The 27,421-nt window shown below is 38.7% G+C and overlaps 1 protein-coding gene across 22 annotated transcripts in view; it reads right to left on the bottom strand.

Moving 5' to 3' along the window:
- Positions 1–231: 231 nt before the first annotated feature.
- ADD1 (adducin 1) overlaps positions 232–27,421 on the bottom strand; it is a 64,437-nt gene continuing 37,247 nt past the window's right edge. For 2 of the 22 annotated variants that reach the window (XM_075091989.1, XM_075091988.1), the window contains exons 6-17: positions 26,182–26,331; positions 25,080–25,223; positions 24,875–24,973; positions 24,257–24,433; positions 20,914–21,258; positions 17,811–17,912; positions 15,939–16,028; positions 15,001–15,093; positions 8,958–9,114; positions 7,715–7,882; positions 6,846–6,941; positions 232–2,618 (exon numbers count right to left, since the gene is read on the bottom strand). In XM_075091989.1, the coding sequence (XP_074948090.1) occupies positions 2,266–2,618; positions 6,846–6,941; positions 7,715–7,882; positions 8,958–9,114; positions 15,001–15,093; positions 15,939–16,028; positions 17,811–17,912; positions 20,914–21,258; positions 24,257–24,433; positions 24,875–24,973; positions 25,080–25,223; positions 26,182–26,331 (1,974 nt within the window). In that variant the 3' untranslated portion in view covers positions 232–2,265. Of the gene's footprint in view, positions 2,619–6,055; positions 6,091–6,845; positions 6,942–7,714; positions 7,883–8,957; positions 9,115–15,000; positions 15,094–15,938; positions 16,029–17,810; positions 17,913–20,913; positions 21,259–24,256; positions 24,434–24,874; positions 24,974–25,079; positions 25,224–26,181; positions 26,332–27,421 lie in introns of those variants that run through there. The other 20 variants (XM_075091999.1, XM_075091998.1, XM_075091997.1 and 17 more) reach the window with 19 other exon arrangements.

Genomic DNA, 27,421 nt, shown 5'->3' on the forward strand with positions numbered 1-27,421 from the left:
CGTCGACACCAGCCCGGGCTCTTGGGGCTGCCAGAGGCCTGGGTCAGGCGAGGGAGCCCATGGCACCGGTGCCCAGGCAGCAGGGACCCTGCTGTAGCCCATGTGATTCTTTTCTGAGAATCCATTAAAGCAATCATTACCGCCACATTAATCATTAAAAGAAAATGGAGCCAATTCAATTCACCAGGCTACAGCTGTAAAATAAAACTGTACAAGTTCTGAATCCAGAGCTTTTTTTTTTTTAAAGAGTTTTATTTGTGAGTAGAACTTAACGATACAAGAAAGAAAGAAAAATACAGGACTTTATTCAGCCCCAGAGTGTGTAACCATACCATACGTGACTACATTTCATATCGTAATACAAAGAAGTAAAAGAACAGAAACTACAAAACTAGAAATTAAGAGTCATTGCATATGTGGTCAAGGTAAATGGAGGGACTCCATTAAAGAACTGAAACAGAGCAATTAGTCATTTAGTTACGCCCCTGCAATGAAACGCAACTTAGCAAAGTAAGTACCGCAGGCTCCCTAGCGGGCAGCGGACAGGCAAGGTTACAGTACAAGCCAAAAGCCATTCATGCCATGCAGTGGCTCACAGGGAGCCCCTCACTGCCCCCATGGGTGCCCCCCACTCACCCTCCCCGTGACCACCTCCCCACCCCTCTCTGCTGCCGAAGCCTCACAGCTCCCCTTCTCCTTGCGGCTGTTTCCTCTTCCCTGCCTAAAACCCACCAGCGGTACCAGCACCTCCCAGGCTGGCACAGGCCTTCCTCAGCCACCGCTGCCTCCAACCACTCGCCCAGCCCCTGCTTCCTGCTGCAGGAACCCAAGGCATTTGTTTTCTGCTATTTTACCAGCTGTGATGTTTAATATTGTCCTAAAAGGCTACCCCCACATTCCGCTCTGCCACAGACCCCCGCCGCCGGTCACTGCCTCCCTCTCCCACGCGGGGCTGCCACCACTGGGCACTGGGGGCGCTCCCAGCCACCCCGCCGGGGCTCCTGCGGAATTCCTGCAAGCTTCACCTATCTGATCTTACACTACATTGTGATTAGTGATGGACAGAAGCGTGGCAATAACTGGGAAATAGTGAAGTCAGTGGTGAGAGTGATTCTCTTTACCGTGCTACACGTTAAACATTTATAGCAAACTCTGAAAACACGCCTCGAAGGTTGCTTGGGATTTCTGTACTGCTGGCAACAACAAAAATTAATGAAGTGCCAGTTTTTGTAAGTGAAAATAATTAATACAAAAAAAAAAAAAGGTTAAATATTCAGTGTAATGCATTTACATTTTTATCATGGGAAGGAACAAACACAAAAGGCCACAAATCAGGTTCATATGCAACAGGTCTGCGTGTGCACCCAAGGGATTTTTAAGAGGGTAAAACCCCCCTGTGCTAAGGCCCGAAACACAAGCGCCCATGCTTCACACCACTGGCTGCAAACACCTCCAGAATCCTTGTAACGCAGTTATTTCTTAACCTGTCCTAACAGCCAAATTACCATATGACTGAATCTTAGGGAAGCCAGATTGAAAACCCGATTTCCCTTAAACTGTATTCACTAGGAAAAAAACAGAAAGGAACGATTGGGCTCTTTCAACACACAACGCGAGGGGAACACACCACGGTTACTTCAGTCCTAGACATCAAGGATGATTTCAAGTGCCAGTTATAAAATAAAACGAAGTGAAAAACACCTTCATTTCGTTACAATAGTTAGAGGGGAGGAAGCGAGGAAGGAATGGATGGCCTCAAAGCTTGACTAAAACATGATGGGTAAGCACAAGCTTGCAGAAGTTTACATGTCAGTTCATGAGCACATCCCCCTGGAGATCACCACTGCAACAGCATCCTCTCTAGAAGTCGGTATAGAAGACGACATTTACTGGAAAAGAACACTTCCTGCGGTAAGCAACGTGTGCTTTATTTTTAGTTGTGAAAATTTTTGTTACTCTTTTGTAAAGTGGTGCAGGCTTCAACTGAAAAATAGTGATTCAATGCCTTCCCCATGGAAGTCATATACACCTGCTTACAAATTCGGGATCAGATCTGTGGCAGCTGCTGAAAACACGGGATTAGCACCTTTTTGGACATTAGTTTCTGGTTATAACCTTAAACAATCAAGCCATAAGTTGAGGGGCTGGTTGGATTACTTGCTGCACTCATTTAGGTAATAAGACAAGACACTCAGTACGACCTGGTACATTCTAGCGGTTAATGAATTTTAAAACATGACAGTGTTTCTGCAGTATGTTTGGCCTTTAGGAGTCACTCTTCTTTTTGCTCTTCTTCAGGAAGGAAGGAGTGCGAAACTTCTTTTTCTTTTTCGATGGGGACTTCCCTGGAGATTCATCGCTACCTGCATCAGCTGCTGTCCCCTCCTCGGCTGTCGGTGTTACCGGCTCTTCAGCGGGTTGACACTGGGGTTCCTTGTTTTCCACTGCAGGTGATTCCGTTTGGCTTTTGGGCACATCTTCATCACATCTCCCCTCCTCCTTCCCTAAGGGAGGGAAGCTGAGTGCTTCTGAAGGCTCATCGGGGGTGAGATCTGGGAGGGTTTGCTTGAAAGTTGCAGCGTCACTGTCATCTTTGTAGGTCTGGTCCTGCTGTGTCTCTAGTGGACGGACAGACAAGGGCACAGTTAGTTTACACAAGTGTCCCCAGAACAGAGAAAGCAAAGCAAGTTGATAAAAACCCCTAATATATTTGCTTTGCACAAAAGCCTTTGTAATAGGTCTGTTCTCCTTTAGGTTTGGGCACAGAGACAGAAATAAGATATTCGAAAGTTCTGTTTGAGTCTAAGCTTCTTGGCACAGAAGAGAGAGCTGAATTCCAGCATGTGGGTGTGAACCAGCAAAGAAGTGACGGTTCAGACTTCTCTCATGTTTTATTTATAACATTTGCAAGCCACGTGAGATTTGAGCACAGTAAGCAGGAATTAAACCTACAGTTTTCACTGGTGCCATGAGCGCGCCATGACAGCCTGTATCATGATTCTTTTCTCTTTTGGTGGGATAGAACTAATTGCTGGCTTGCAGCGATCCCATACGTGCAAATCCATGAATTTCTGAAGACTGGCAAGGCACCAGTTTAATCACAGTGCTTGGATTTTGGTAATGTTCTTCCATGAGATCTAACAGATGCTGCTTCAGAAAATGATCTCCTATCACAAAGGCTTCGCTTCTTTTGCAAGGTATGGGTATATATTATGGGTTCCTATAGGGGAAATCCATGTAGTTTATCAAATTAGATGAGCTCAGCAGGTTATGCGATACAGCTTTTTTTTTTTTTTCTTTTTTTTAAAGTATGTAATGTCTAACAGCAAAACTCACCCCCGTACAAAGGAACATCACAAATCTTGTGATAACTTTATGTCCAAAGCTGACCTTTACTGCTACTGCCCCAGCTGTAGCACTTCCCTCGCTCCCCACTCTGCTTTAGAGATGTTCTGTTTAAAGCTCCTCTCTCCGCATATATCTTTAACAACGAGCACTGTTTAAAGTTCCCTGCGATGTTCACCACTGCACTGTAGCTGAGAAGTGTCTCGTTAGCTGTATCAAATATATCCCCGCTGATGTTACGTAAGGAGGAATTTAGAACAAAATCCAGGGCAAGCTCCGTGTACGGCACAAACAGAAGGCAACTGTTTTTTTTCCCCCCTTTTCAAATTAAAATTAACAAGATTTTTGAAAAACTGAAGGCATTCACAAGAATTTACAGAAAATGCTTGACATTTCCTATTCCTCCTGTGATAATGACAATTAAAGTTATTTTTATTTCTGCCAGATGGGATTAATAGTCCTCGAATGTATTTGAGAGGGCTCTGGTCTGTGAGCACCGGCTGGAAAACCCAACACGTTTTGCCTAGAGCACCATGAAGTTCTAGTAGGTTAAATAAACAAAACACGCTAGTATTCAGTGCCAAACACTCAGAATGCACAAGTTAGCAGTTTAAAAGTTATAATGCAGGCAGAATTTAAAACAGAGTAAAAAAGAGAAAGCGATTATGTACATTACAAGCTGCTTCCTGAAGTTCAAGTTTAACCCATATATGTACATGGCACAAACTGGTAAGAAAGCCCACCTACAATTCTTCACTACCACTACGCTCTTTTTGGATTTCATTTTACTTCTCAGGAACTAACTGAAAGCAATGCTGAGCTCTTTGTCCTGGGATCCAGCGACAGGATGCATAGCAATGGCTCAAAGCTGCGCCAGGGGAGGTTTAGACTGGACTTTAGGAAGGATGTCTGTACCGAGAGGGTGGTCACGCACTGGAACAGGCTTCCCAGAGATGCGGTCAATGCCCCAGGCGTGCCAGTGTTTAAGAGGCCTTTGGACAATGACCTTAAATAACATGTTTTAACTTTTGATCAGCCCTGAAGTGGTGGGCAGTTGGACAAGATGGTCCTCATAGGTCCCTTCCAACTGAAATACTCTGTTCTATTCATTAGCTTGCCCAGTTTTTAGAACAAGCAACATATTAAATTGTCAGTCATTTTTATTTTATCTTTTTAAAAGAAGTTTAAAAAAGTTTTAAACAAAGTTTCAAAAAAGGGAATAGAAGTTCTTTAAGAATAGGAAGCTACAGGCGCTCAAACAGCATCTGCCAGTTGGCCTAAGGACTGGATAAATAGAAACAGATTTATAACTCACTAATCCAGGACTGCTATCCTTCCCAGTTTGTCACATTACCATCATCTTTACTAAATGGATTAACATCGTGCTGGAATCCAACAAAGATCAGTTTATCTTGCTTGCTAAGGGCAATATTGTACCAGAATTAGGGAGGTTTACAAATTCCACATTTGATAAAGAAAGCACACAGTATGTAAACACCTAGCTATTCTACTTGATGGATTTCAGTAACGTAACTAGGAAGGTTTAAAAAGAAACTTTAAGTAAGTTTTGCAGCAAGATATAAGAACTCAGCAGTACCTCAAAATTTAAGTTTTTTAGAATAATCATGTCTACATCCGTGCTCTCCCTTTGTGTGTACTGTGGCATAAGAGTTTGAAAAGTAACATTAATACTGGCGTGTGTTTACAATTCACATTATTTATGAAAACAAAGGTTTATGGTTTTGTTTCAACACAAGCATGTGGACAAACATACAAACTAGGCTGTAACCGAGTTAACACAAAACACACTGATTTCAGCTCCGCTTAAATAGAAACAATATGAATTGGCCGTATATGGAGACCGCTGTCATTCAACAGCACTTCAGCCAGCCAAAGTTGTCATGGCATGAACTTCCAGTTATTCTCTAAAATAAGCTTTGTATGTTTGTCCTGGAAAACTTATACAGCCAGAAGAGTTTGTGGAACACAATTCCCAGTTGAAAGGAATTTTCCGGTTTTAGAACTTTATTAGTAACACCACAGTTGGCGACAATGTAGTTCGACTTTCATATCTATGACGAACACACCGACTTTGGGATATAACGGGACATACAAATGGAAGGGCCAAACATCCTTGTTACTTTAAAGCATAATCTGATGTAGCCCTGCAGATCTAGCTGAAACAGCTGTAGGAGTTGCTGCTATTCATTGGCTGGAATTTGAATTTCCCTACAGCTGATATACATAACAGAGTAGTTCCGTATCCACTTCTGGGCAGAAGTCTGTTGGGTAAGTTTAAATCGCCATCAGTGGTGACGCTTTGCACTGGAATAGGTGAGGAACTTTCTTCCACGTCATTACCAGGCCAAGCTGCGTAGGCAGCAGCAGACTGGTGGGGCAGGAACTCCCAGACCTGTTTCAGCTGTATCTGAAAGACAACTTCAGACTATTCCTTTTCAAACTGAAGAATCACATAGATATGGAAACACATGATGTCACTTTCACAGTCTCTTTCAAAGGGGGAGGGCATTTTAACACAAGATCTGCAGCTACCTAGAATTTAATGAAATCAAGAACTAAAGAAATCAGCATCTCAACTGAAAAAGCCTACTTTTAAAAAGAAAAGCAAACCCAACAAAAAACCTCAGTGAACAAAGATGCAAGAGTGAAGCAAAGCACATAAGCAGGTCAGAGTATGGAATGATACTTACTATGGTAACAGGTACTCTTTAGCATATCCATCTCCTGTTTGTAACGCAGCCACAAGAAGAAAAAAGCACAAGTAGAGAATCTATGCATTCATCACAGCCATTGGGTTAAGTCAGAAGAATGGTTGCAACCATTCTTATAGAAAACAGAATGAGATGAAGTAGTGAATGGAAGACTAACAGACAAGTGATATATCCAATATACAAGGTAAAGGAAACAAGACAAAAGTTAGATTACACCTGCTCAAGATTGTTATTTTATCCTTTTTTTTGAGGAAATTGTACTGTTTAGCAGCCCTGCTCTCATTTCAGTTAAAACTGCTACATAAGGTGAGCAAGTAATTATATTTAGATTCAAATTGAGTTTGAAAAAAAAAATACTGAGGTGTAATCCAAGTACAATAATGTTTAAGAAATGTGCAATCGGTGAAGGACATTTACCAAAGCATCTAAATTTGCGTCTGGTTCACCATCAGACACTCTTTCCTTTCATAAGAGCAATTCTTTCTTGCAGAAAATGTACACAAGGGTAGATCAGTTGAGAAACACCAAGAGATGACACGGCCATTCCGGAGAGGTGGACATCTGTCTTTATATTAATGCACACTTCTTTATTATTGTTAACAGAACTCCTATTACACTCATAGTTCAGTGTCATATCTTTTAGGTAGTATAAAAATAAAATACAAGAAATAATTTACCTTTATTAGATATTAGTTCATATATTTTCATGCGTCAGTCACTAATGATGCAGTTACTGGTTTCCCCTGGCCCCAAATCAGAAGAACATACCTTCCTCTATTTTAATCGGCGTACTGGGAGGAGTGCGAGCTGAAGTGTGGTCAGGGGGGCTTCTCTCTTTCTGTTGCCTGCCATCTTCTGAAGGTTCTGCGGACGTAGACAAGGAGAAATTAGAAAGGCAGACAAAACCTTTCAGCATGTGAGAAAACAAAAGTGTCCTTTTGCTCCATGCACACAAGATACAACTACATTTTGTGAATCAAAAATCTGACAGAATATTCAATAATACCAAAACAAGCAAAAGAAAATTAAGTGATAGCTTGATATTCACAAAACTCTTGAAGTCACAGCTGAGCACTGCGGTGTTTTGGGTTTGGGTTTTTGGTTTTTTTTAAGAGGGCATGACTAATGTAATTGTTTATGAATTGATTTGTCACACTGTTCTAAAGAGAACTTGTGAGGAAAAACCACAAGGAAGAAATAAACAAGTATTTGGGGGGGTTGGGGGGGAATGCTGTCAGACCTACATGAGAACGTTCTTTTGCTTGCTTTGTATTGCTGAAACTCGGAGTAAACAAAATTGCATCCCAAAAGAAGACTGCAAAGATGATCAGAGGAACATGAGAAACATGCAGTAATTAAATGATTCAAAACATTTCACAGTGGTTTGCGTGTTTGTTATTAGTAAGGAGGGTTGCCCTCGCTTCCAGGATTAAACAGCCCTAGATCCAAAGGAAAACATTAATAGGATACACCATGTATCAGGAACAACATTAAAACATCATTCCATATAGCTCTCCTAGACAATTAAAAGTGAAATCAGTCCCACAGATGACAGTCAACTGACAGAATCTCCAAATGGTGTAGGTAAAGAGGTTGCTCCTCAGATTGCAAGCCCAGCTGTACCATGTTAGTAATACCTGAGGCCTCAGCCAAAAGGTCAGGATCGGACCTTAATGCTTTGATCACTGCGGTATGAAATTCCTTATGGGTGGACTTCTGCCCATCTGGTTCTTCTCTGTTAAGATGGGTGATGAATTGCTGCGTGGTCTGACAAGAAACCCATGCAGCAGCAACCTCAGTGTTATCTAAAGATTTAGACAGTGGTAATATGTCACGATCCTGTAAAGTCTTCGTATCTGTTCCTTGAAAGGTTTTTGATCTGCCTTTCAAATCCAGATATTTTTATCTGACATACTGTGCTCACCAATGGTCTGATTTCTAAGCAATGTACTCTGTTCTCCAGCTGGTGTCTGGAGAGACTGTGTTACTGAGACATATTTTGGTGTCTTATCTAAGAAGGATGTAGCAGTGCTACTGAGAGAATAAACGTACGCAGCTGTACAGGCGTAACAGCTGAGTATCCCACCCCGCACACTCCAACACTCGATTAACTGAGCACATAGTCTGCAATGGCTCCTACATTGTCTTATTGAAAAGCAGGAGCAGGGAGCACACACTGCAATAGAAACAGCACTTCTGGTTGCTGCTTCATTCACGTTCAAAACCTAACAACAGATGAGCATCGTTAAGTATCATCCCTTAGAGCTATACAGAAGTAAAGCAGGATAGCGACTTCAAGTGCAGCAACAATCTCTTTTTACAGCACAATTCTCTCATAATTCTATGATAATTTAGAAACTCTGTTTTGGGGTAAGTCCCTGGGATGTGCCACCTCCAAGTGGCAATCAGATGGTATTCTTCCCCATTCAAGGGATTTCTCAAATCCACAGTTTTCAATGGGTTAGAAAACTGCAGCTTTGCTGCTAAAAAGCAACACCATCCTCTCACCCTAGATTATCTCTAGTGACAAGGGACGCAAAGTGGAATGATCTGCAATACTTTGCACATTTTTCTGACTGAAGTTTCAAGCTTTCAACTTCCAAACAGCGGCAGTAATTGGCCATACTAAACACCCCAGTTCGTCTGCTAGGATAATTTTCAAGATGAGATCTATGTATTTTACAGAACACTGCATTAATACTTAGAACGTGCAATCTATCTCCAATATGCTTTTTAAATTTCCATTTCACACTGGAAAAACTGAAACACACAGAAGTGGAATAATTTATCCACGGCCTTTGCAGGTAACCCACCTTCTACTTAGTGCTAAACTTGCTGTTATTATAGTCTATTGAAGAAAAAAAACACAGAGAAACCAACCTTCTGGTCCCTTCTGCTTTCTTTCTACTTCTTTGCGATACTCTTCCAGTTCTCGATCAGTGAGTTTATTGAAGGGATTTGGTCCTGTGGTGCTCACTATGACTTTTGGTTGATATTCTTTCTCAATTATTGCCTTTGATGCAGTCACCAGTTCTCCCTGACAAAAGAAAATTAAGATACATCTGCAATTGAGCAGTAACTTGCAGAATCCCAAGAAGCAGAGGCTACAAAGCAACCAAAAACAAAACAAAAAAATAAGCTGGAAAATGCTACATTTCTTTCAGATAAAAAAAAATTTATACAGAATTTTTTAATTATTATTTAATTGATAGCAGGTTAATATAAAGGAGAAAACAGGTCTCTATTACTCCTACAGACACATCAGTGTTTCCAGCAGGGAATATCCACCGTGAAGCAGTAAATCAAACAGCAGCCAAACAGTCTAGCTGAATTATGTCTGAAGTCACAGAAGTATCAAGTTTCTTTTTCTCCCCGCAAAAGAAACAGGATACCAGGCCCTGTTATCGGCATGGCAGTCTGGGCACACAATACCTGTAGAAGTTCACAGGACTCAGCTCATCAGTACCATTTGTGGATTGTCTTGGGGGTTTTTTGGGTGGTTAGTGGTGGGGGTTTTTTTGTGTTCTGTTTTTTGTTAAGTTTGGTTTGTTCTTCTTTTTAAGGGAAAAGCCACTTCTAGTAGCTACTATGTAACATCTAACAGATGTTATAGTAAAAAGCCATCTTCTATGTATTCTGTATACACCCGATTAACAGTTTATTACCAGCAATTTTTAATTAGTTCAGGTTAACTCTAATCTTATACAAGTTAGCATATTTACATCTATAACATTGGTCATACAAGCCAGATAACAAGTTACACAAATAAAAACATGATCAATTCTAAGGACAGTAAGTTCCAATGGACAAAAGCAGCTGCATCAGAGATTCTCTAACGCTAAGGTTTTTACTTTTTCTTCTCTATTCACACAGTAAAGACTAAAGCCATTGGCATTTCATTGTCTCATATACAGAAGATGCTTGCCTGTAGAGCTGCTGTATCTTTCAGGTGTGTTTGGTTTTTTCACTGGATATACAGAACAACTGACACTAGTTTGGAAATGACTGATGTGTGGTCTGTGCCTCATGTCAGTGTGATACCCGAATTGTCTTCATTGTTGAAAAGAGTTTACCAAATAAGTATAGGTTACTGATTGGCCCAAGTCATCTTCATACTTAAATCTTATTTGTACCAATACTTAAAAGAAAGCATTAGAAAGCACTGTTCAAAAATACTTATCACCTGAACAGAGACAAATGTTCTGTGCCACATCCATACTTGATGGACAAGCATGAGATCTTCACTGTAAACCTAAGATGAAATTAGCATCCAAAACAGTACCCTGCCTAAGAGCTGCTTTGGACAAGCTGTCCACACCACAAAGGTGACAGACAAGAATGTCCAGATGGAATGAGGACAACAGCAGTTAGATATTTCTGAAGGCCTTCTGAGAGATCTCCAGAAATCTGGTCTAGAGCCATCCAGAGAGGTAAGAACAGCTGGTTGTTAGCATCTGTGCTGCTCTTCAGGAAGCAGACGCCAGCCAGAAGTACTGAAGAACAAACAGCATAACAACAGGTCTCCACTGTAAGATCCTGAAAGGAACTGCAGGGGAGAAACATCTCTAAAACATTATAAATCACCTCCGTTTCTCCATAAAGTAAGAGGAACTGTCATCTCAGATGCTGAACGTCAGTAGAATGTCAAAAGCCTTTTCTCAACTATTTCCATTAACCACTAGTTCTCTTAATACCAGAAAACCTCCAATTTGATAGGCACGGCTTTTCTTACAGGACAATGCATTTAAAAAGTCAAAAACCACCAATCATTGTACAAATCCTAATTTTTTTGTAGAAAATGTAAAACATCCCCAAAACTACAGGTCCCAGCTTTTAATGATGGCAGAAGATTGCTGCCCATAGCAATTTTATATCTCCCTTTCTATCTCCGCCCACCCTTCAAACTAAATATGTAGTTCTTACTGAAACTCAGCAATAAATAGCAGGAGCTTGTAAAGAACTGACCTCAGGCAGAGTTTCTAGAGTTTTCTAGGATTACAAAGCTCAGCAGAGGAACAAGACATACAGTGCACGCTGGTATCCCTGGAATGTTCGTGAATCTTTGAAGCTTGTCGGCATGTTAAAATCCAACATGACTGGGCAGAACAACTTTCACGTCACACGATTTTACTGAATGCCTATTGATTTAATAATGACAAACAGCAAGACATGCACTGCGCTGGCATTATGTGTTCTCTTCTTTAAGAGAGGACTTTTGCTAACTACTGGGAATAAAAGCAGCACATCAAGCTTATCACACTTACTAAATTAAAAAAACAACAAACCCCAACAAACCAAAACCAAACACACACAAAAACCACACCCACAATCAATGCCAGCAGTATTTGTACTAGCTGAGTTTCTTGGACCCAAGAGAAATAATACTGAAAAAGATCAGAGGCAACCTCAGTAAGCGGATTATGTATTACAAAGAGAAACCACTTGTGTGTTTTGGACTGTAAAAGCAGATAAATCACAGGAGAGACCAGCAAGGCAAACTTTTCACCTGCTAAAAGCCGTTTCCAGATTAACACATCCAGTTTTTCTCAGTATCAATAATGTGGAAGAAGTTCAAAGGCCACTAATGAAAATTATAAGGGCAGAAGGACTGATTCTACAGGTAAAATAAATCATACTAGTACATTAGTAAGTTCTGCAACATGATTACTCTAAAACATGTACAAATCAAAGAAAAAGAGATGCATTACTTCACAGAACAGGCCACAGAGCAGCCTTCCAAGGACTCAAAAATATACAACACAAAATTAAGAGAATAACACAGGACAGAAGGAAAACGAGTACAAAGGACTAAGACAACAGTACAGTACATATTTTAGACTGTTAAATGTGACAATAAAAAAGACGAGATTTTGCAGAGCTATCAACCCGTCCGTGCGGAGATTGCCATGAACGTTCAGAAAAATCGTTCTGGAGTTCCTTCTAGTATTAGAGCGCCTATAGAGAGGGAACAAATTCCCATATAAAGGACTAGCACTCTGTTTCAACACAGGACGACATGCAAAAAACTAACATCCTGGTGATTTCATCTGGATTATGCTGATACTAGTATTATTTTGATGATGATTCTAGTACTATTTTGATGACTATTTGAAGTTTGATTGCATAGGAATAGCAACAGCATTTTCTCCGCTGTAAGAAATAACAGATAGATTACATTCACAAACAGAATTTCTTTTCACTCCTGAGCATTTTGTAGGGGCATACTCTCCCACAAGGATCCAGAGGGAAAGTCATTTATAGCTAATGATACACAATACACCTTCATACTAAACTTAGAGCTCACATATCCTACAAAGAAATTTTAGATTATCAAGTAATTTTGCAATTTCTCCACCAAATCTTGCTTTCAGAGAAAAATTAAGAACTGCTATGAGGTGACCATCACTTAACAGGCGAGCACTTCACCTTGCTCTCAGGGATACATATGAGCAAAATTGGCACCTTATATGCACCAATTTTTCTCTCAGTAGGTTCATAATAATTGTCTAAAGTTAATAATTGCTTTTAACACAATCTGGCATTAATGCAGTGGCTTTATCCAAAAAAAACAAGATTCCTGAAGTACTGTTCACGTAGAAGTTACCATTAAAACACCATGCCACCTCTGGGGCAGAACTGAGAGGGTCTTCATGAAAAACAAAGCAACAGAATTTCCATTCCAAAGGAAGACACATGAAATGGGCGATTCCTCTTTTACTTAAAATTCTTGAAAACTCATGTAATTTTTTTTTTTTTAATAATCAGACTGCAGAATGGTCATTGGTAAGAATAACTAACATTCCCTCTCAGTCACCCAAGACCACAGCAGAAGCTTGGTTAGCCAAGTCTATAACATGACTGAAATCACACGACGCGCAAGGAGTTTGTGTTGCAACATGGCCAGGACTTCTCAGAACATGGACAAAGCAAAATGACAAGGCAAAATGGAGTATTTACGACTGCAGCCATAGGCACAGAAGACTCAAAGCATTACATGCATACTGTACACAAACAGGATTTTTTTCGTCCAAAATAGTGTGCACTAGTATTTTATTTAAATCTCAATGTTAACTGGAAACGTAACATATTTTAAGCGTTCCTGTAATCAGATGGAGCTTTTTACTTTAGCCATAATTGAGTGTCAAAGAATTTGTCAACTGAGAACTTGTAATTATCTGGTACCTAAAAGTCCTTAAGTACTTGATGTACAGGGCTCCTCAAAGTTTCATGCGAGGTTTATGTGGGCATCATAAGACTGCTTATATTTCCTTTGTTCTACAATACACGACTGATTTTTGGCATAATCCTTCTAGGAAATATCTCTGGTGGGGTTTTCTTTGGTGGTGGTGGGTTTGTTGGGTTTTGTGTTGGGTTTTGGTTTGGGGATTTTTTTGGGGGGGCGGGGAGGAAGAAAGGGGGGAATGTTTGTTGCTGTTGTTGGTTTGGTGTGTCGTGTGTCCCCCCGCCCCAGAAATTATTAAGCACTCAGGTCACAATCCATACTAAGATAAAGATTATGAAATCATACCACTCCTACTGTAACTAACACTGGGATCTAATTTTAAACAGTATTTCAGGTGTAAAGCACTTTCATGACACCACAAAAAGGAAACATCATTTGGACATCTAAAACCTAACATTATACTAGGCAAAATCATAAAACCAATAGACCCTTTCCTGTCACCTGCCATCTACAGAAATGCATGTAAAATATTTTACTACTTTTATAGCACAACAATGCCATTATCCAGAAATAATGCTTGAAAAATATCTTGCACATCACTGATGGAAAAAACTACCTGTGTTGTGATAACCAATGGAGGACTAGCATAAAAATAATTTTTCACTTTGAAGGTATAATTAAGCAGAGAATAAAAGGCATGCACTGCCTAGAAGAATTTGGGTTTGTTTAGTTTTCATCTTAAATCTGGAAATAGTGTTTTATTGCTTTTCCTTTCAGAATATAGATAAAACAAACCGTAATCTGAATATCATTATCAAATTCTCAGTATGATACAACTATATATAATACAAACTGGCTCATTACACTGGAAAGTGCAAAATGAGATTCAAATGAAATTCAAAGTATTCTGTTTTCTGAAGGGAAAGCTATTCTGATAATGAGGTGTTAGGCACAACCTAAATCAAGATTTAAGAACCTGTTAGGTAAAATACTGGAGCAGAAAAGACATTGATGCTTATTTACACACTGTGCTACCATGTTAGATCACCTCTAAGAAACTCCTTCAAAACCTGGGAGAGAAAGACAGCTAAGGACAGGTTGTTTCCAGTGTGCAAACCGTCCCTGTTTACTCAGCCTCAAAGGACTGCCCACCCCAACCATACATACATCTCAAATTTATCCTGTATTTAAAGTATATTTCATACGCACAAGCATGATTACATGTTTGACAGCCAATCAGTTTTGGAAGTGTGTGGCATTACTCAGCAACTCTTGTAGATAACCATGGGAAGTTTTAAGGAAACAAGACATCTAGCAACACAGGATCACAAGTTGACAGCGTTTGTCAGCACGACACACTCTGAACATGTGGATATCTTTGGAATTACACTGATGTAATCAGGCTGAGATTAAGCTAATTCAAAATGGATCTCAAATTAGATTAATTCAACACCAATAGCATGCACGAAGGAACCCACTGTATGCAGAACCTAATTAGCACCTTAACATCAAAAGTGTTTCCTCACCAGCTTCTACAAAGATAAAAGATCAAAATCCTTACAAAATACTTTAACAGGGTAAAGTAACTGCTTGTATAGCTGCACATACATAATTTGGAGATCCATCTATTTTTTTATTTTCTCGCCAAATCATTAACTAACAGAGGGAAAAGGTCAGGGTAAGGAAGAGGTAAAATGAAGGGTGAACAACAGTATTTAGAGCAGTATGACAGGGCAGTACCTTTCTAACAGACAGAGATTTAGCGGGACTAAAGGCCTGCTCTGTGAGATCGAGCCCTTCAATAGATTCCGTACAGTCTGAGAGGGGAGCATCCTGCAACAGTAAATTGAGTAAACAGAGCAAACCGAGCCCAGGCTTTAAAACATCAACCAAAAGCATTATGATCCTTGCTAAAAACATGCAAAGAAACAGTAACTGGTAGATAAAATTGCAAATGACAATGAATTGACATGCACACAATATGACACCCAACATGAATAATGCTATGGTCATGATATGACTTGCCAAACTTTTCAAAGTATATCAGAAACTACTTATCTGGGCCAGTTAAAGCACTCAGATATACAGAGCTTTAAAGTAATTCAGCTATACAGTATAGTTGTATAGCTCTAATTCTTACTTTAAGCTATGATCCATAAAGTCTTTTGTATATCCAGATATACTGCTTTTAAGTTTTATTGATGTTTAATAGCTTTTTTCCAAACAAAATATTATGAAGTGTGATGAAACACATTTAACACGCAACACTACTGCCCCATAGTGAGCCTGCTGTGCCCAATATTAATACTTCAAGATACATATACTTGGAAAACAAACAAACAAAAAGTTGTCACAAAGCCCAACTAGTTTTGAACAAGAATCTAACCCATATAAATAAGCTTCCTGAATTTCATGCATTACATTCAAAAGAAAAACAAACCCAAAAAAAACCCCAAGAAGCATCCTCCACAAACATGCTTGGACTACATGGCTGAAGCCTCTTAAGTTTCTGACCCTGAGCACTCTCGCAAGGACAATGGCATTACCTCTACGACTTACCTTGTAAACAGTTACTCTCTGCCAATTAAAGAATAATTTTATAGTGATACATTAGGTGAAAGCAAAGGATATTGTAGATTAACTTTAAGCTAATAGTTTTAGGCATTTTATACTCTCACCTGTACAAGACTCCTGTCCACAACTACCCCAGCAAGAACCTGTGATTGAGGGCCCGCGGTTTTGATGTCTTGTAAATTTTGCTCTCGGATCTGTAAAGGAAAGCAGCAGAACACAGTCACAACAGAGAAAAGTTAACTACATTTTCATGTTGGAAGAAGGGTTGGGTGAGCCTGCCAACAGGCTGCAACTAATGTCTATTGCTGTGGCCCTACCCATCAAATAGAGCTGTGCTTACTAACAGCACTTCAAGATACATGCTCAGGTTCCTAGTTGTTTCCTCACATTTCTCAGAATTTAGTCTTTAAGTACCACAGCAGGTACTGTCCTTTGCCTTTTAGTACTAGCTAATGGTAAAACTCTAGAGATCAGCTAACAGACAACTCCAGTTTATGGAGAAAAGTGAGGAGAAGCACAGAGGTCATATTTATACAAGTCTACTGTAGCTGACCATTTACAGGTTTCTGTCACTAGCCACTAGTCACCAATCTTGCACCACAATATCATCGTCCTGCAGAGCATACTGTAAAACACTGCACAACATTCCATTTTTGCATCTACTCAGGACCACATTCTCAAAAGGGCATATAAATATTTTTCTGTGCATTAAACATTCTCTGGAGTACTCAAACACACCCCTTTTGCTGCATCCTAAATACCTCCCAGTTCTTTCCATACAGAAGATGGGCACAGAAACTGGATCTTTAAATCTAGGTATTATCTATTTAAATTAGATATTCTACAGCAGTAAAGAATTCATAACAACTGACTCAAAATATATTTCTAAAATATTTTGGTTCCTGTTCCAAAATAAATGAAGAAAAGCATGTGTCCAGAAAGACCTCTACTTTACAACTAAAAAGGACATTCAATTTATCTAGAAATACATGCATACAAGAATACAAACACAAGGTATTATTAATACTACCTTTCTTGACATCAGTGGAGTGAAAAGTTTGTACTTTTACTTCTCCCCTCTTAGTTGCTTCATTCAAGTTTTTAATAAAACAATATTTGTGTTTCAAGCACCAAGAAACTGGTTGGCAATTTCACCAGACTTCTCATTTCAAGTGATTATTATTTTACAGTGCTGAGTCAGCAAGAGCAAAAGCTCTGCCAACCTTATACAAATTATTTTAGAACACATCAGTATTCCTGCTAGTACCCCTGCACACAGACTTTCCTGTGACATAATGCTGACTCCCATGTTCCATATGGCCATCAGTTAGAAGTAGCAAAACAATCCAGAACAAGTGTTACCAAGATACCAGTACATAGTTTATACTTTACAAGAAATAAAGTGAAAAAACCTCAGTCCATTCAATGCTCTCCTGTTGGTAGGCTGGTGACAAGAAGGTCTGAAATTCAAAAGGCTGGAAAATTAACTGCTAGGTAATTTCAATAAGATTAAAACGCAGTTCCAAAGGCCCCAAAAATTTCTTTAACAATCAAAGCATAATATAATAAAATATAATATGGAGAGAGAGCCATAGACTTTGTCTAGGCCACAACTGGTGAAACCAGAATAAGAAAACAGGTCACTTATGTAAAACTATGATCTCCGTGAACAGAATTACTACCATAAACTCAGTGGTGGCTGTTTCAGAGGTATCCAGCAACTGGTCTGCCAGTAACAAAATGTAAGACAAAGAAAGTCTTTATATAGTGGACAGCAATACCATCTTTTTCCAAGATGAGTTCAGAACATTTAGGAATTGTTTCAGTATCTAGTTATAAAGTGGCAGGACAATTCCATAGCTGTGTTATGGAACCCCAAAAATTTCACAATAGCAAAGTAAGTTAGTTCATTGCAAGTACTGGACTTGATTATACTGATGACCAAAAAAAAAAGTTATTTTACTGCTATTACAAACCTTGTTCCTCATTTCTTGGACCTCCTTTGGATTGGTGTTCAATGGAACAAACAGGTTAGGGACAGCAGAGGTGGCAGTTCTATGTCCATCCTCTTTAGTCCACTGTAATATCAAGAACAGTTAAACAGTCAGAATTGCTGTAATGGTGACGGACACTCAGAGCAGCAAATTCACATAACAGTTGATCATGCATTATACATCGCAGAGAACTGAACCAATGATTGTATTCTTCTATTCATTCCTAAGACTATTTAAGTTGCTTCTTTCTTCAGTAATATAAACTGTACCTTCAGATATATTTCTAAATATCAGAATCATTCTATTATGTCAAGTTAGTAACAACAGCAAAAACTAGAGAGCCAGTTAACTTGCAAATAACTTCTACCCAGAACAATGCAATTACTACAGCTATGTGCAATTCAGAGATTATGGAGGCTGAAAGGTTTTTAAGCCATTTTTCTGTGCACTTGACCACACTGACAACTGCAGTGTTCTGCATTTCTGAAAACCATCTACTTCTCACTTTACAAGGAGACATATTAAAACAGGAGTAGGAAAACTCCAATATAATTACTTATTGTGAAATTTCTGATAAAAATGTCCTTAAAAATAAGTTCATATTTCTTTAAAAGGGACACTATACCTTACCAAACAGAAGTACAGCAAGGTCTAAGACACGAGCTCTAGAACCCTGTTACTGCCATTTTCACTTTCTGCACTGGGTGTTTTTACAAAATAGCACAAGAGAGACAGAAAGATCATTGATTCAATCCTCTGATACTTAACAAACATCAAAGCGAACTTAAAGCATAAGATGACAGAAGTATGAGAAGCAATGTGATGTCACTAACCAGGTTTAGTGAATGATTCTGTACTGTGAAGCAAGAGTGGGCATCACCAAAGTTTTGCATTAAAACAAGCTACTTCAGCAAAATATTCTGTTTCCAGAATTAGTTTCTGCACAAATGAATAGCTGTACCAGCACAGCAACCTAGAGGAACAGTTTGGTGATGTCGAATATTTTATAACTCATAGCTCAAAAGGTTACAAAAATATCCCAAACACAAACTTTAAGCGCTTCATGGGTTCTTCATAGAAGGTTGCTTTATTTGATCAGTGCATTTAGTATGGAGCTCTCTTTAATTTGATGCACAACTAACTTTTTTATCTTGGTACATTTATTAGATGTGGTGTCCTAATTTCCAGTCATTATTGCATAGAAAATGCACTGAACAGTAAAGCAAACCTGTTTATAGAGCAAATGCTATGCGTTTTCTCCTAGGTAACTTCAAGAAACAATAAGATAGCCAGAAACTGTCAAACTTCAAAAAGCAACAGAATTTTAAAATGTTTTGCAACTGTAAAGTAAAAATATGGAATGAACATGGAGCTGTGAAATACTCACTGATGATTATCTTCTCAGATAAAAACTACTCCAGCTTTTCATTAAAGATAGTTTTTAGTCAAAACATATAAAAACAACCTCAACATAACAAGCTACTTTTTCTTTAGGTTAATAACAAGCATTAAAAAAATTTAAATACACAAACCTGTTATACTGTATGAAACTTTCTATTGCTTCAGTATATCATTAAATGAGACTAGCTTCTGAGCAGGAATTTTGCTTCAATCTGTCACCAATAGTTTCAAATATGAAATACTACCTACTAAGCGAGCTAAGGCTGGAAAGCACAAACTGCATATGCATAGCTTTAAGCTTTCTTCCAATCACGGCAAAACTATAGTTGAGTTTAGTAAAATGTTGATAGTACAAACAATATATGTATACATTAATTTCTTAAATCAGAAAGAACACCACAAAAATACCACAGAGATCCTCTGGTTTTTTCAGGGCTTTCTACATGTTAACATTATATATTTCTGTGCGTACATTGCTCGAGTAACCATTCCATAAAAGTATTCAAAATATAGAGAACTCTGAATTTATTTAGAGGCAAAGGAGAGTTTTGTAGAAGTACCTCAGAATGAAGAGGTGTTCTAGGAGAAAAATAATGTGGTTTTTTTTCCTTTTTGAGAGTAGGAGTTTTGTTTAAGACTCACCTGTAACCATACTACTACTGTACTCAGTACCACTACTGAACTACTATAGTTCAGCTTGAAGTCAACTGTTACAAAAGCTTGTATGCGTGCAAATCCCTGCCTATATTTTTAGATGATTTGTGTTTGCCCAAGAAATATCAAAACCACAGTTACACACCAACAGCTACCGATATCCATCTGAAAGCATCTGATACTTTTGCTTTTCAATCAACATATCTTTTCAGTGCAAAATTTAACTTGTAAGCAGCATTGATAAACAAAAAAAAGCACCGGTTGCAGAATCTATCGATTAGTGCCTGCTGATGGCCTGAGCTGCACTTTAGTCATGCCGCACCCAGCTGGTACTTTAGGAATACTTTCCATTTATGGCCATCTACTTACATGCAACACTACATGCAGAAGGCAGCTGGTTGTGAACACTCAGAGGCTTTGGGGTAGACGAAAGCATAGTAAGCAGGACAGAAAGAGGAGCTGAGAAACTGGACAAGAAAAACTGCTTAAGGAAAAAAAACCCAACAAATACTTTGAAATAATTTGTCGTACATTCTCAGGGAGAGTTGCAAATGGCTTGCAAATTAAGTTTGTGTATGTAACAGAGGGTAGAAATGTGATTATCTTTAAATATTCTTGTACAAAAGTACATTGAATAGTTAGTTTAATTTTTGTTTTAACTGAAAAGCATTCATGCAGACAGAATTAGTAGTTCCCTAACATAGTTGTACTTAATTAAACTATTTAAACGCAGAACCTACTCAGTCAAAACTATGATTCAATCTCTTTGGTCATTAGCTTGAAAAGCCAAAAGAACACTAGAGGCTCCAATGTCTTAAGCAGTTTTAAGCATTAGAAAGCAAGATGATTTTTACTGCTCACTTCTAATCAAAGCCAAATTAAGTGGTTAGTAAAACACATTTAGTTTTTTTTATGTAAGAAAGAAGAAAATAATTAGGAGAGTAATCTTTTTATTCCCAAAGCCTCTAAGTGCCAGCCACCCCAAGTTGCTCTACATCATCTAACTATGAACAGTAAGGTAGGCACAGACCAAGCAGTTGGTAATACAGCTTGGCACGCAGACACCGGACGAGAGAGACTGCAGCAAGGGTTTCACGTGATCGTGTGTAATGTTCGTCCACACCTTAGTCTTCGACTTGGGACTGCTGCCATTCTGCCCTTCTTCAGAAGCATCATCCCCTCGGCCAGAGTTCAGCCACCTTGTCTTCTCTCGCTGCTGTTTCTGAAAACTGTGTCTGAGGGGGGAGCAAGTGCCTGATTCGCCATCACTAGTAAAGGAGTAACCTGTGACACTAGCTGGAATCTCAACATCGCTGTACTTTTTAGATTTCTCTCTCAGAGCAGGGCATCGATACGGATAGCCAGTTCTGTAACCCTGAAAAAGCAGAGCAGCAGAATGAGTCTTCTACATCTCCAAGTTTTTCAACAGATGACTGAATTTTGGTTTGATCAATGCCGTTAATTGTGAAAACAGTTCTACAATACAGCCTTTTCTTTACCTGCTGTTCACCAGTTGTGGTGGACAAAGCCACGTCAAAGGTGGATGACACACAGCAATGAGGCTACATTAGCATCCTTTCCAATCTAATAAACTTCTGAACCACTAATTTAAGTGAGTCACCATTTTTGGTAGATCAAACTTCAAAAACTTTTATACAAAGTTTTATCAAGAATTTACAGTAGTCCTGCAAAAAGCCACTGAGGTCATCATGAAGTTCATCAAGAACAGTGCTATGCCACTTCTCGCACTGAAGTGAAAAAATTACCACTTGTGTAATTATGGGTTTGGCAGATTAAAACAAAAAACCAAGCAAAAACCAAGCAAAAACAAAAAAAACAAACTCTCAATAATTTTCGGCTGGACAAGTTTACCAGCCAAATATTCCAGGGCTGCTTCTAAAAACAACATAGTACCATAACTGTCATCAAGTTACTCTCCTCTCAATGCCTGCATTTTAAAAGGGGGGGCTCCAGCATGAAAATTTTGGTTCCCTTCAGGAAGAAAATACGTATTCAAACAGGTGTTATATGATTAGTAAGTGAACAGTTAGTTGCCAGCCTGCATTTAATGAATTCACTGTGCTATAGCAAGCTACTGGGGAACCTAATTTCGTGCTCTATCACATTGGCACAGAAGGTATAATCATAAATTTATGCACTGTAAAAGTTTTAAGAAGGTACTTTCTTCAGGAAATTTCTGAACTGTAGTTTTAAAAGTTATACTTCAGGATGGATTTTGACTCTAACATTCAAAATGATGAAGGCTGATTGTTGTAACTACATAAATGAAAGTGTACAATTTAACCAATTGCTATCACTAAAATATCAGTCCTGCCCTCTCTTTTTGACAGTTCTTCCTAGGGACAATAGTATATGATTAAACTGCACAAGGCAAGCTAAGTTTGAATTCGGGGTGCATTTAAAGTACATGTACTTTGTGGTAATTGCCTACGTGTACACTTCCTCAGAAGCTGGGCTGGGACTGGGGAGAGGTAGTATATTGGTGGTTCCTGGTATTTCTCACTAAATTCTCAAGTAACAGTTCAAGTCTCAAGTCTCTGGAGTTGGATTTAAGTCCCAATGCAGAATCTTGACTTTTCTTTGAACCATATTTCCAGCTACTCCTTTACACTTTTTTTTTTTACTAAAAATCAAATACATTTACTGTTTCACACAATCTAAAACAAGGACATAAAGAAGCACCTGTATGATACAAAATGTAAGGCAAATAAGATCTCTTCTGTATTCTAACATCTGGAATTCAACATATTGTATACGAAGGAAGGCTTCAAAAATGCTACTTTTATGCCCATATTCTCTCCTCTCCCTGATCTTCTTTCTGTTCTTTTCTTTCCTGCATCTATATTTTATTTCCCTTTTTACCTTCCCTAATACACCAGCCATGTTTTCCCCTGCTTTCTTCCATACTTTGCTCAGCATTTAACATACAAAAAAAACATTTAACAGTTTCTCTAAGCAGTTTTCACTAGCAAACTATTTTCAAAGTGGCTCAAAGCAAAACAGTGTGAACAGCTTACCTTCCAAATCACTCAATTTCTTTATAAAGCTAGTTGTAAAGAAACTTCAGCCCATTAAGCACTGGAGCAGCAGCCAAGATGCTTTCAATGATCAAAGTAGTGCATCTTGAATAATTATCCACCACCTAATGTAGCGAACGACCCAATATAACATGTGGCCATGTGTAATAGTAAGGGCCTGTACTGGATGACTGAAAGCTCATTTCTATTCCTACATTCCTAGCATGTACAATGCCATTTCCTTTGTAATCCTCCTTCCTGTTTGCACTAAGAAATGTAAAACTCATACTTCCTAGAGAAATGAAATCCAACTGAATCTACCAAAGGTGCCAGTCAGTGATATAGGGAGTCTACTGTCTGTAGCCAACTACATTAGTCTCATTACTGCTCACTAAAATCAATGAGAATTTTTTTTATCAACCTAAGGTAATAGCTGATCACTTTGTCTGATATGAAAATACTAGGTATTCAAATTACTAATTAATTAGCTGATATTTTTTTCCCATACTACAGATAGGACACTGACCTAAGGGGAAAAAAACCTAGTTACTTATTACATAGTAGATGTGGTAGACAGTGTTTTAAGATATCAGTGTGGATCCTGTCAGGGTCACATGCATCACATGACCATGAAGACCACAGTTAAGTCTACAAAGGAAAAAGATTCATTACATCACAAATCAGGAGACTATGTCTGATTATTACAGATTTTTTTTTTTTAATATGTTCATTACCACCGTGTACAGTCACCACTTGGAGCCTTCTGACAGGAAAGGTATCATCTTTCTCATTAAAGCTGGATGGCAAATGTTGGTAGCTGGTCATTCATTACAGACAGGATTTTAATGAAACCATTTTATCTGCAGACTTTATTTATTTGTAGTCTGTTGTTTGATCTCTTCTAGGTTCTATTAGTGTCTTATAAAGTCAAATCATGCTGTACCCTGCACCTGACAAAACATTAACACTGCTTTACACATTTTGGGAGGGGATGGGAAGAGAGGAGAAGACAGACTAAGGAATAGCAAACACCACAGTACTCCCATTTGTAAGTGCCAAATCACACAAGGATCCCCTCTGATCTCTCTGACAACTATCAGATTATGAACACAGAAGTAAATCTGCTATCTTCACAAAGGGCACGAAGAAGTCTATGATGCTTTTCATGCTGTCTCCTCCTCTGAGGACCCATAATCTTTGGAAAGAACAGGCTGCAGGCTGTATAAACTATCCCAACCACATGCAGCCCATTCTTCACTGATGTCCCTTACTGCAGCTTTTAAAGTATTTTATACATAATCAAATGAAACAACTAGACAAAAATGCCTGCCTTACCAGATTATCGAGCATTCGCATAAGAGCTTCAAATTCCTGTTCACCAATCTGCCATTTTGGATGGGATACAGTACCCTCGCCTACTGGAGACTCAGGGGAACGAGACTTGGCTTTATACTTTCCAGGATCTAAAAGCACTAAATTGTCAGGTCCACCTGCACTGGCCAGGGTACGTACCTTGAAAACAATAAAGTAATCTTTTAGTTTCTTGGGGGAAGGAACCAAAAAAACCCAAACCGAAACAAAAAAAAGAAACCCAAACCAAACAAAAAAAACACAAAAAAAAAACCCCAACCAAAAATTGACATCAGCGAACAGAAGAAATATACTTCATTTTAAAGGTAAATAATTTTACATACTTGTATAAAAGTTGTCTTAAGGCTTTGAAAGTAGCTCTGTTTTAAGAGGCAGCACATATATCAAATCAATTGTTCCAATACAGTACTTGAATATTGCTGGTTAAACTAATGTTTTGGATGTCCTCATATAACATGACCATTTCACAGATCACCACGTTACTTTAGATCAAGAGTTTAACCAGTAAACTGTGCAACTATTAATCTGTTTGAAGATTAATATAGTAGACTGTATTATTACATAACATACTGAAATTCTTACTTGAATCTCACAGGCAAGCACTAGATTATGAATATAGTAGAAAGCCTCCTCAACAGTCTCTCCAACTGATACTAAGCCATGGTTTCTGAGAATAAGGACCTAGAGAGACATTGCAAAGAATGTTAAACAGCAGTAAGGTGATTAGAACATACCTCCCCCACCCCCACACACATACTTTTCTTTAATTCCAGATGCAAATACTGACCTTGCTTTTAGGCCCCAAGTTTTTCTGAATAACCACCTTTTCTTCATCATCCACTAAAATACCATGGTAGTCATGATAAGCTACTTCCCCTAGAGAAAGTGCTTCAGGTGAAATTGGCAAGAGACCACACTTCATTGCAGAAACCTGAGAAATATTAAAAAACCTAACTTTATTTTTTGCAACAGAAAAAGTGGAAAAAATTGAAAATACCATAATGATAAAAACGATAACGAAAAAAACTTTTATATGTATGAGTCTGTATACAGGCACATACATAGCGGTCTTGTACTCCCATCTCTAAAAAGCCTTTATTTTTCGCAGCTTTTGGATCAGATACAAGAGTCACATTGATCTTGGGTCTGACTCAGTATGGCTGCTTTTATGTGACATCAACACCAATATGAAAAGACTCAACATCTCCTCACCCACCACCCCCCCAAAAAAAACCCCAACCCAAATGAACTGCATCCTTCATTCCTTTCACTCCACCCAGTGATTTCCCCCCTACCTCCAAAATAAATTTAGTGACAAACTGACACAGGTAATTCCGCAGCACTGGATGTTAAGTTAACAAATATTTTTGAAGACTACTCTATAATTCAATTTTAGGAATCTGATCATTTATCCTTAAAATGGTTGTATCACTGCTGTTAATTAAAAAAAATAAAAAGTAACAAACCAGAATGTGAACTTTGAAATAGGGTCACCAAGTGACTCTCAAAAAAATTCCAAAGGGGTAAAACTGACTCATAACCAGTTGCTCTAATGAGAGGTATTGGAAAAGTTTCAAATATTTAAGAAAACCTTGATAAATTGTGGTTTACAAAACCAACAAAATATGCTAAAGCATATGTGGTGAAGGACACACAAATATGAAAGATATATTTCCCAGTTATAAATCTCAATTTACTGTCTGACCACTTATGTAACAAACATATAATGAGGATCTCACTGATTCAACAGAACCACATCTTTGAAGGCAGATTTAAAGGCTTTGTTCCCTTCAAGAAGGAAGCATATCTATAATTAAGGGGATCCACCTATTTTCCAGTTGGGTGGGTGGGGGGAACAGGACAGATGACAAACTAAAAAATGTGCTTACCGCCGCCCCTGCTGGTGTATGAATATGAACAATGCATTTAACATCAGGTCGAGCTGCATAAATTGCAGAGTGCAAAGTAAAACCAGCCTGGTTTACTCCCAAGTTAGTACTTCCACGATCAACTACGTCTCCCTGAATATTGATTTTAACCTGGGAACAAAACAAATTAGTTTCATAAATCAATCAAGACTGCCAGAAATCTGATTTAATTCAGTGCCTACCACTGAAGCTCTAAAATAATATTTCTTCTGGTATTTTATTTTAACAAGTATCAAAATGTACACTTATAAGGCTGTATGTTGGTGACGAGGGCCTCAGCTTGAGACTAAGCTAACTGAAGAGGACATCAGGAACTACTGTGTATGACAAGAAATTGCTACATGTCACCAGTAACAGGGCAAGAAGCTGACAAAAGTTACAGACAGTGCTGTGACAAATGGCTGCATTTCAGAGAGAGTTATGGTGGAGTTACATAAGAAACTTGCAAACTTTGCAGGTACCTGAAGAGGAGTATTGGAACCTTTTGGGGAGTAGGTTCTTGAAAGGCTGGCACCTAGGTGACCATACCACTGATACCATCTAAGGCTGAGATTGCCCAGGTAATAATAATATAAATACCAAATTTGGATATGGATGTAGCAAAACTGGAATAAAAGGATAAAATTAATTATGCATGGGTGGTTTATTTGGGAGAGAGCAAGACCAGAGAAAATGGAGTTTCAAAGTGGAGAAGGAAGAACAAGCATGGGAGGAACAGAGAAAAAGGGGCAATAAAGGGCCAGTCGTGCAAGCAGGCTGCTAGTCAGCACGCTCATCTGGCTAAGCAACGTGCCTGATCACTGTAGCCTATCTTCTTGTTAAATCCTGCTGCTAGCTATTTTCTGTATGAACATGCTCTCTACTGCATGTGTGTGTGCACATTTTGCTACCTTCACGCAACCTTCATTCTCAAGGTACTCACATTCATGATATAGAGATAAAAGCAGAACACCTTAAAAAAAACCACAAACACACCCAAACCACATAAAACACCCCCATAGCATGGCCCTTGCCCTCTTTTAAATATCTTGTAGTAACATAAAATGGCAGGTCTCTGTTTTCACCATTCCTTTTCCTGTAGCTTTTTCAATTAAAATTTTTACAGATGGTTATGGTGGAGTTGTGTATGAAGGACCCAACTTTACAGATAGCTGTGGGGGACTATTGGGACCTTAAGGTGTCAAGAACAACACAAGTTTGA

The sequence above is a fragment of the Phalacrocorax aristotelis genome, chromosome 4 (genome assembly GCF_949628215.1).
Source record: "Phalacrocorax aristotelis chromosome 4, bGulAri2.1, whole genome shotgun sequence".
Taxonomy (NCBI): Eukaryota; Metazoa; Chordata; class Aves; order Suliformes; family Phalacrocoracidae; genus Phalacrocorax; species Phalacrocorax aristotelis.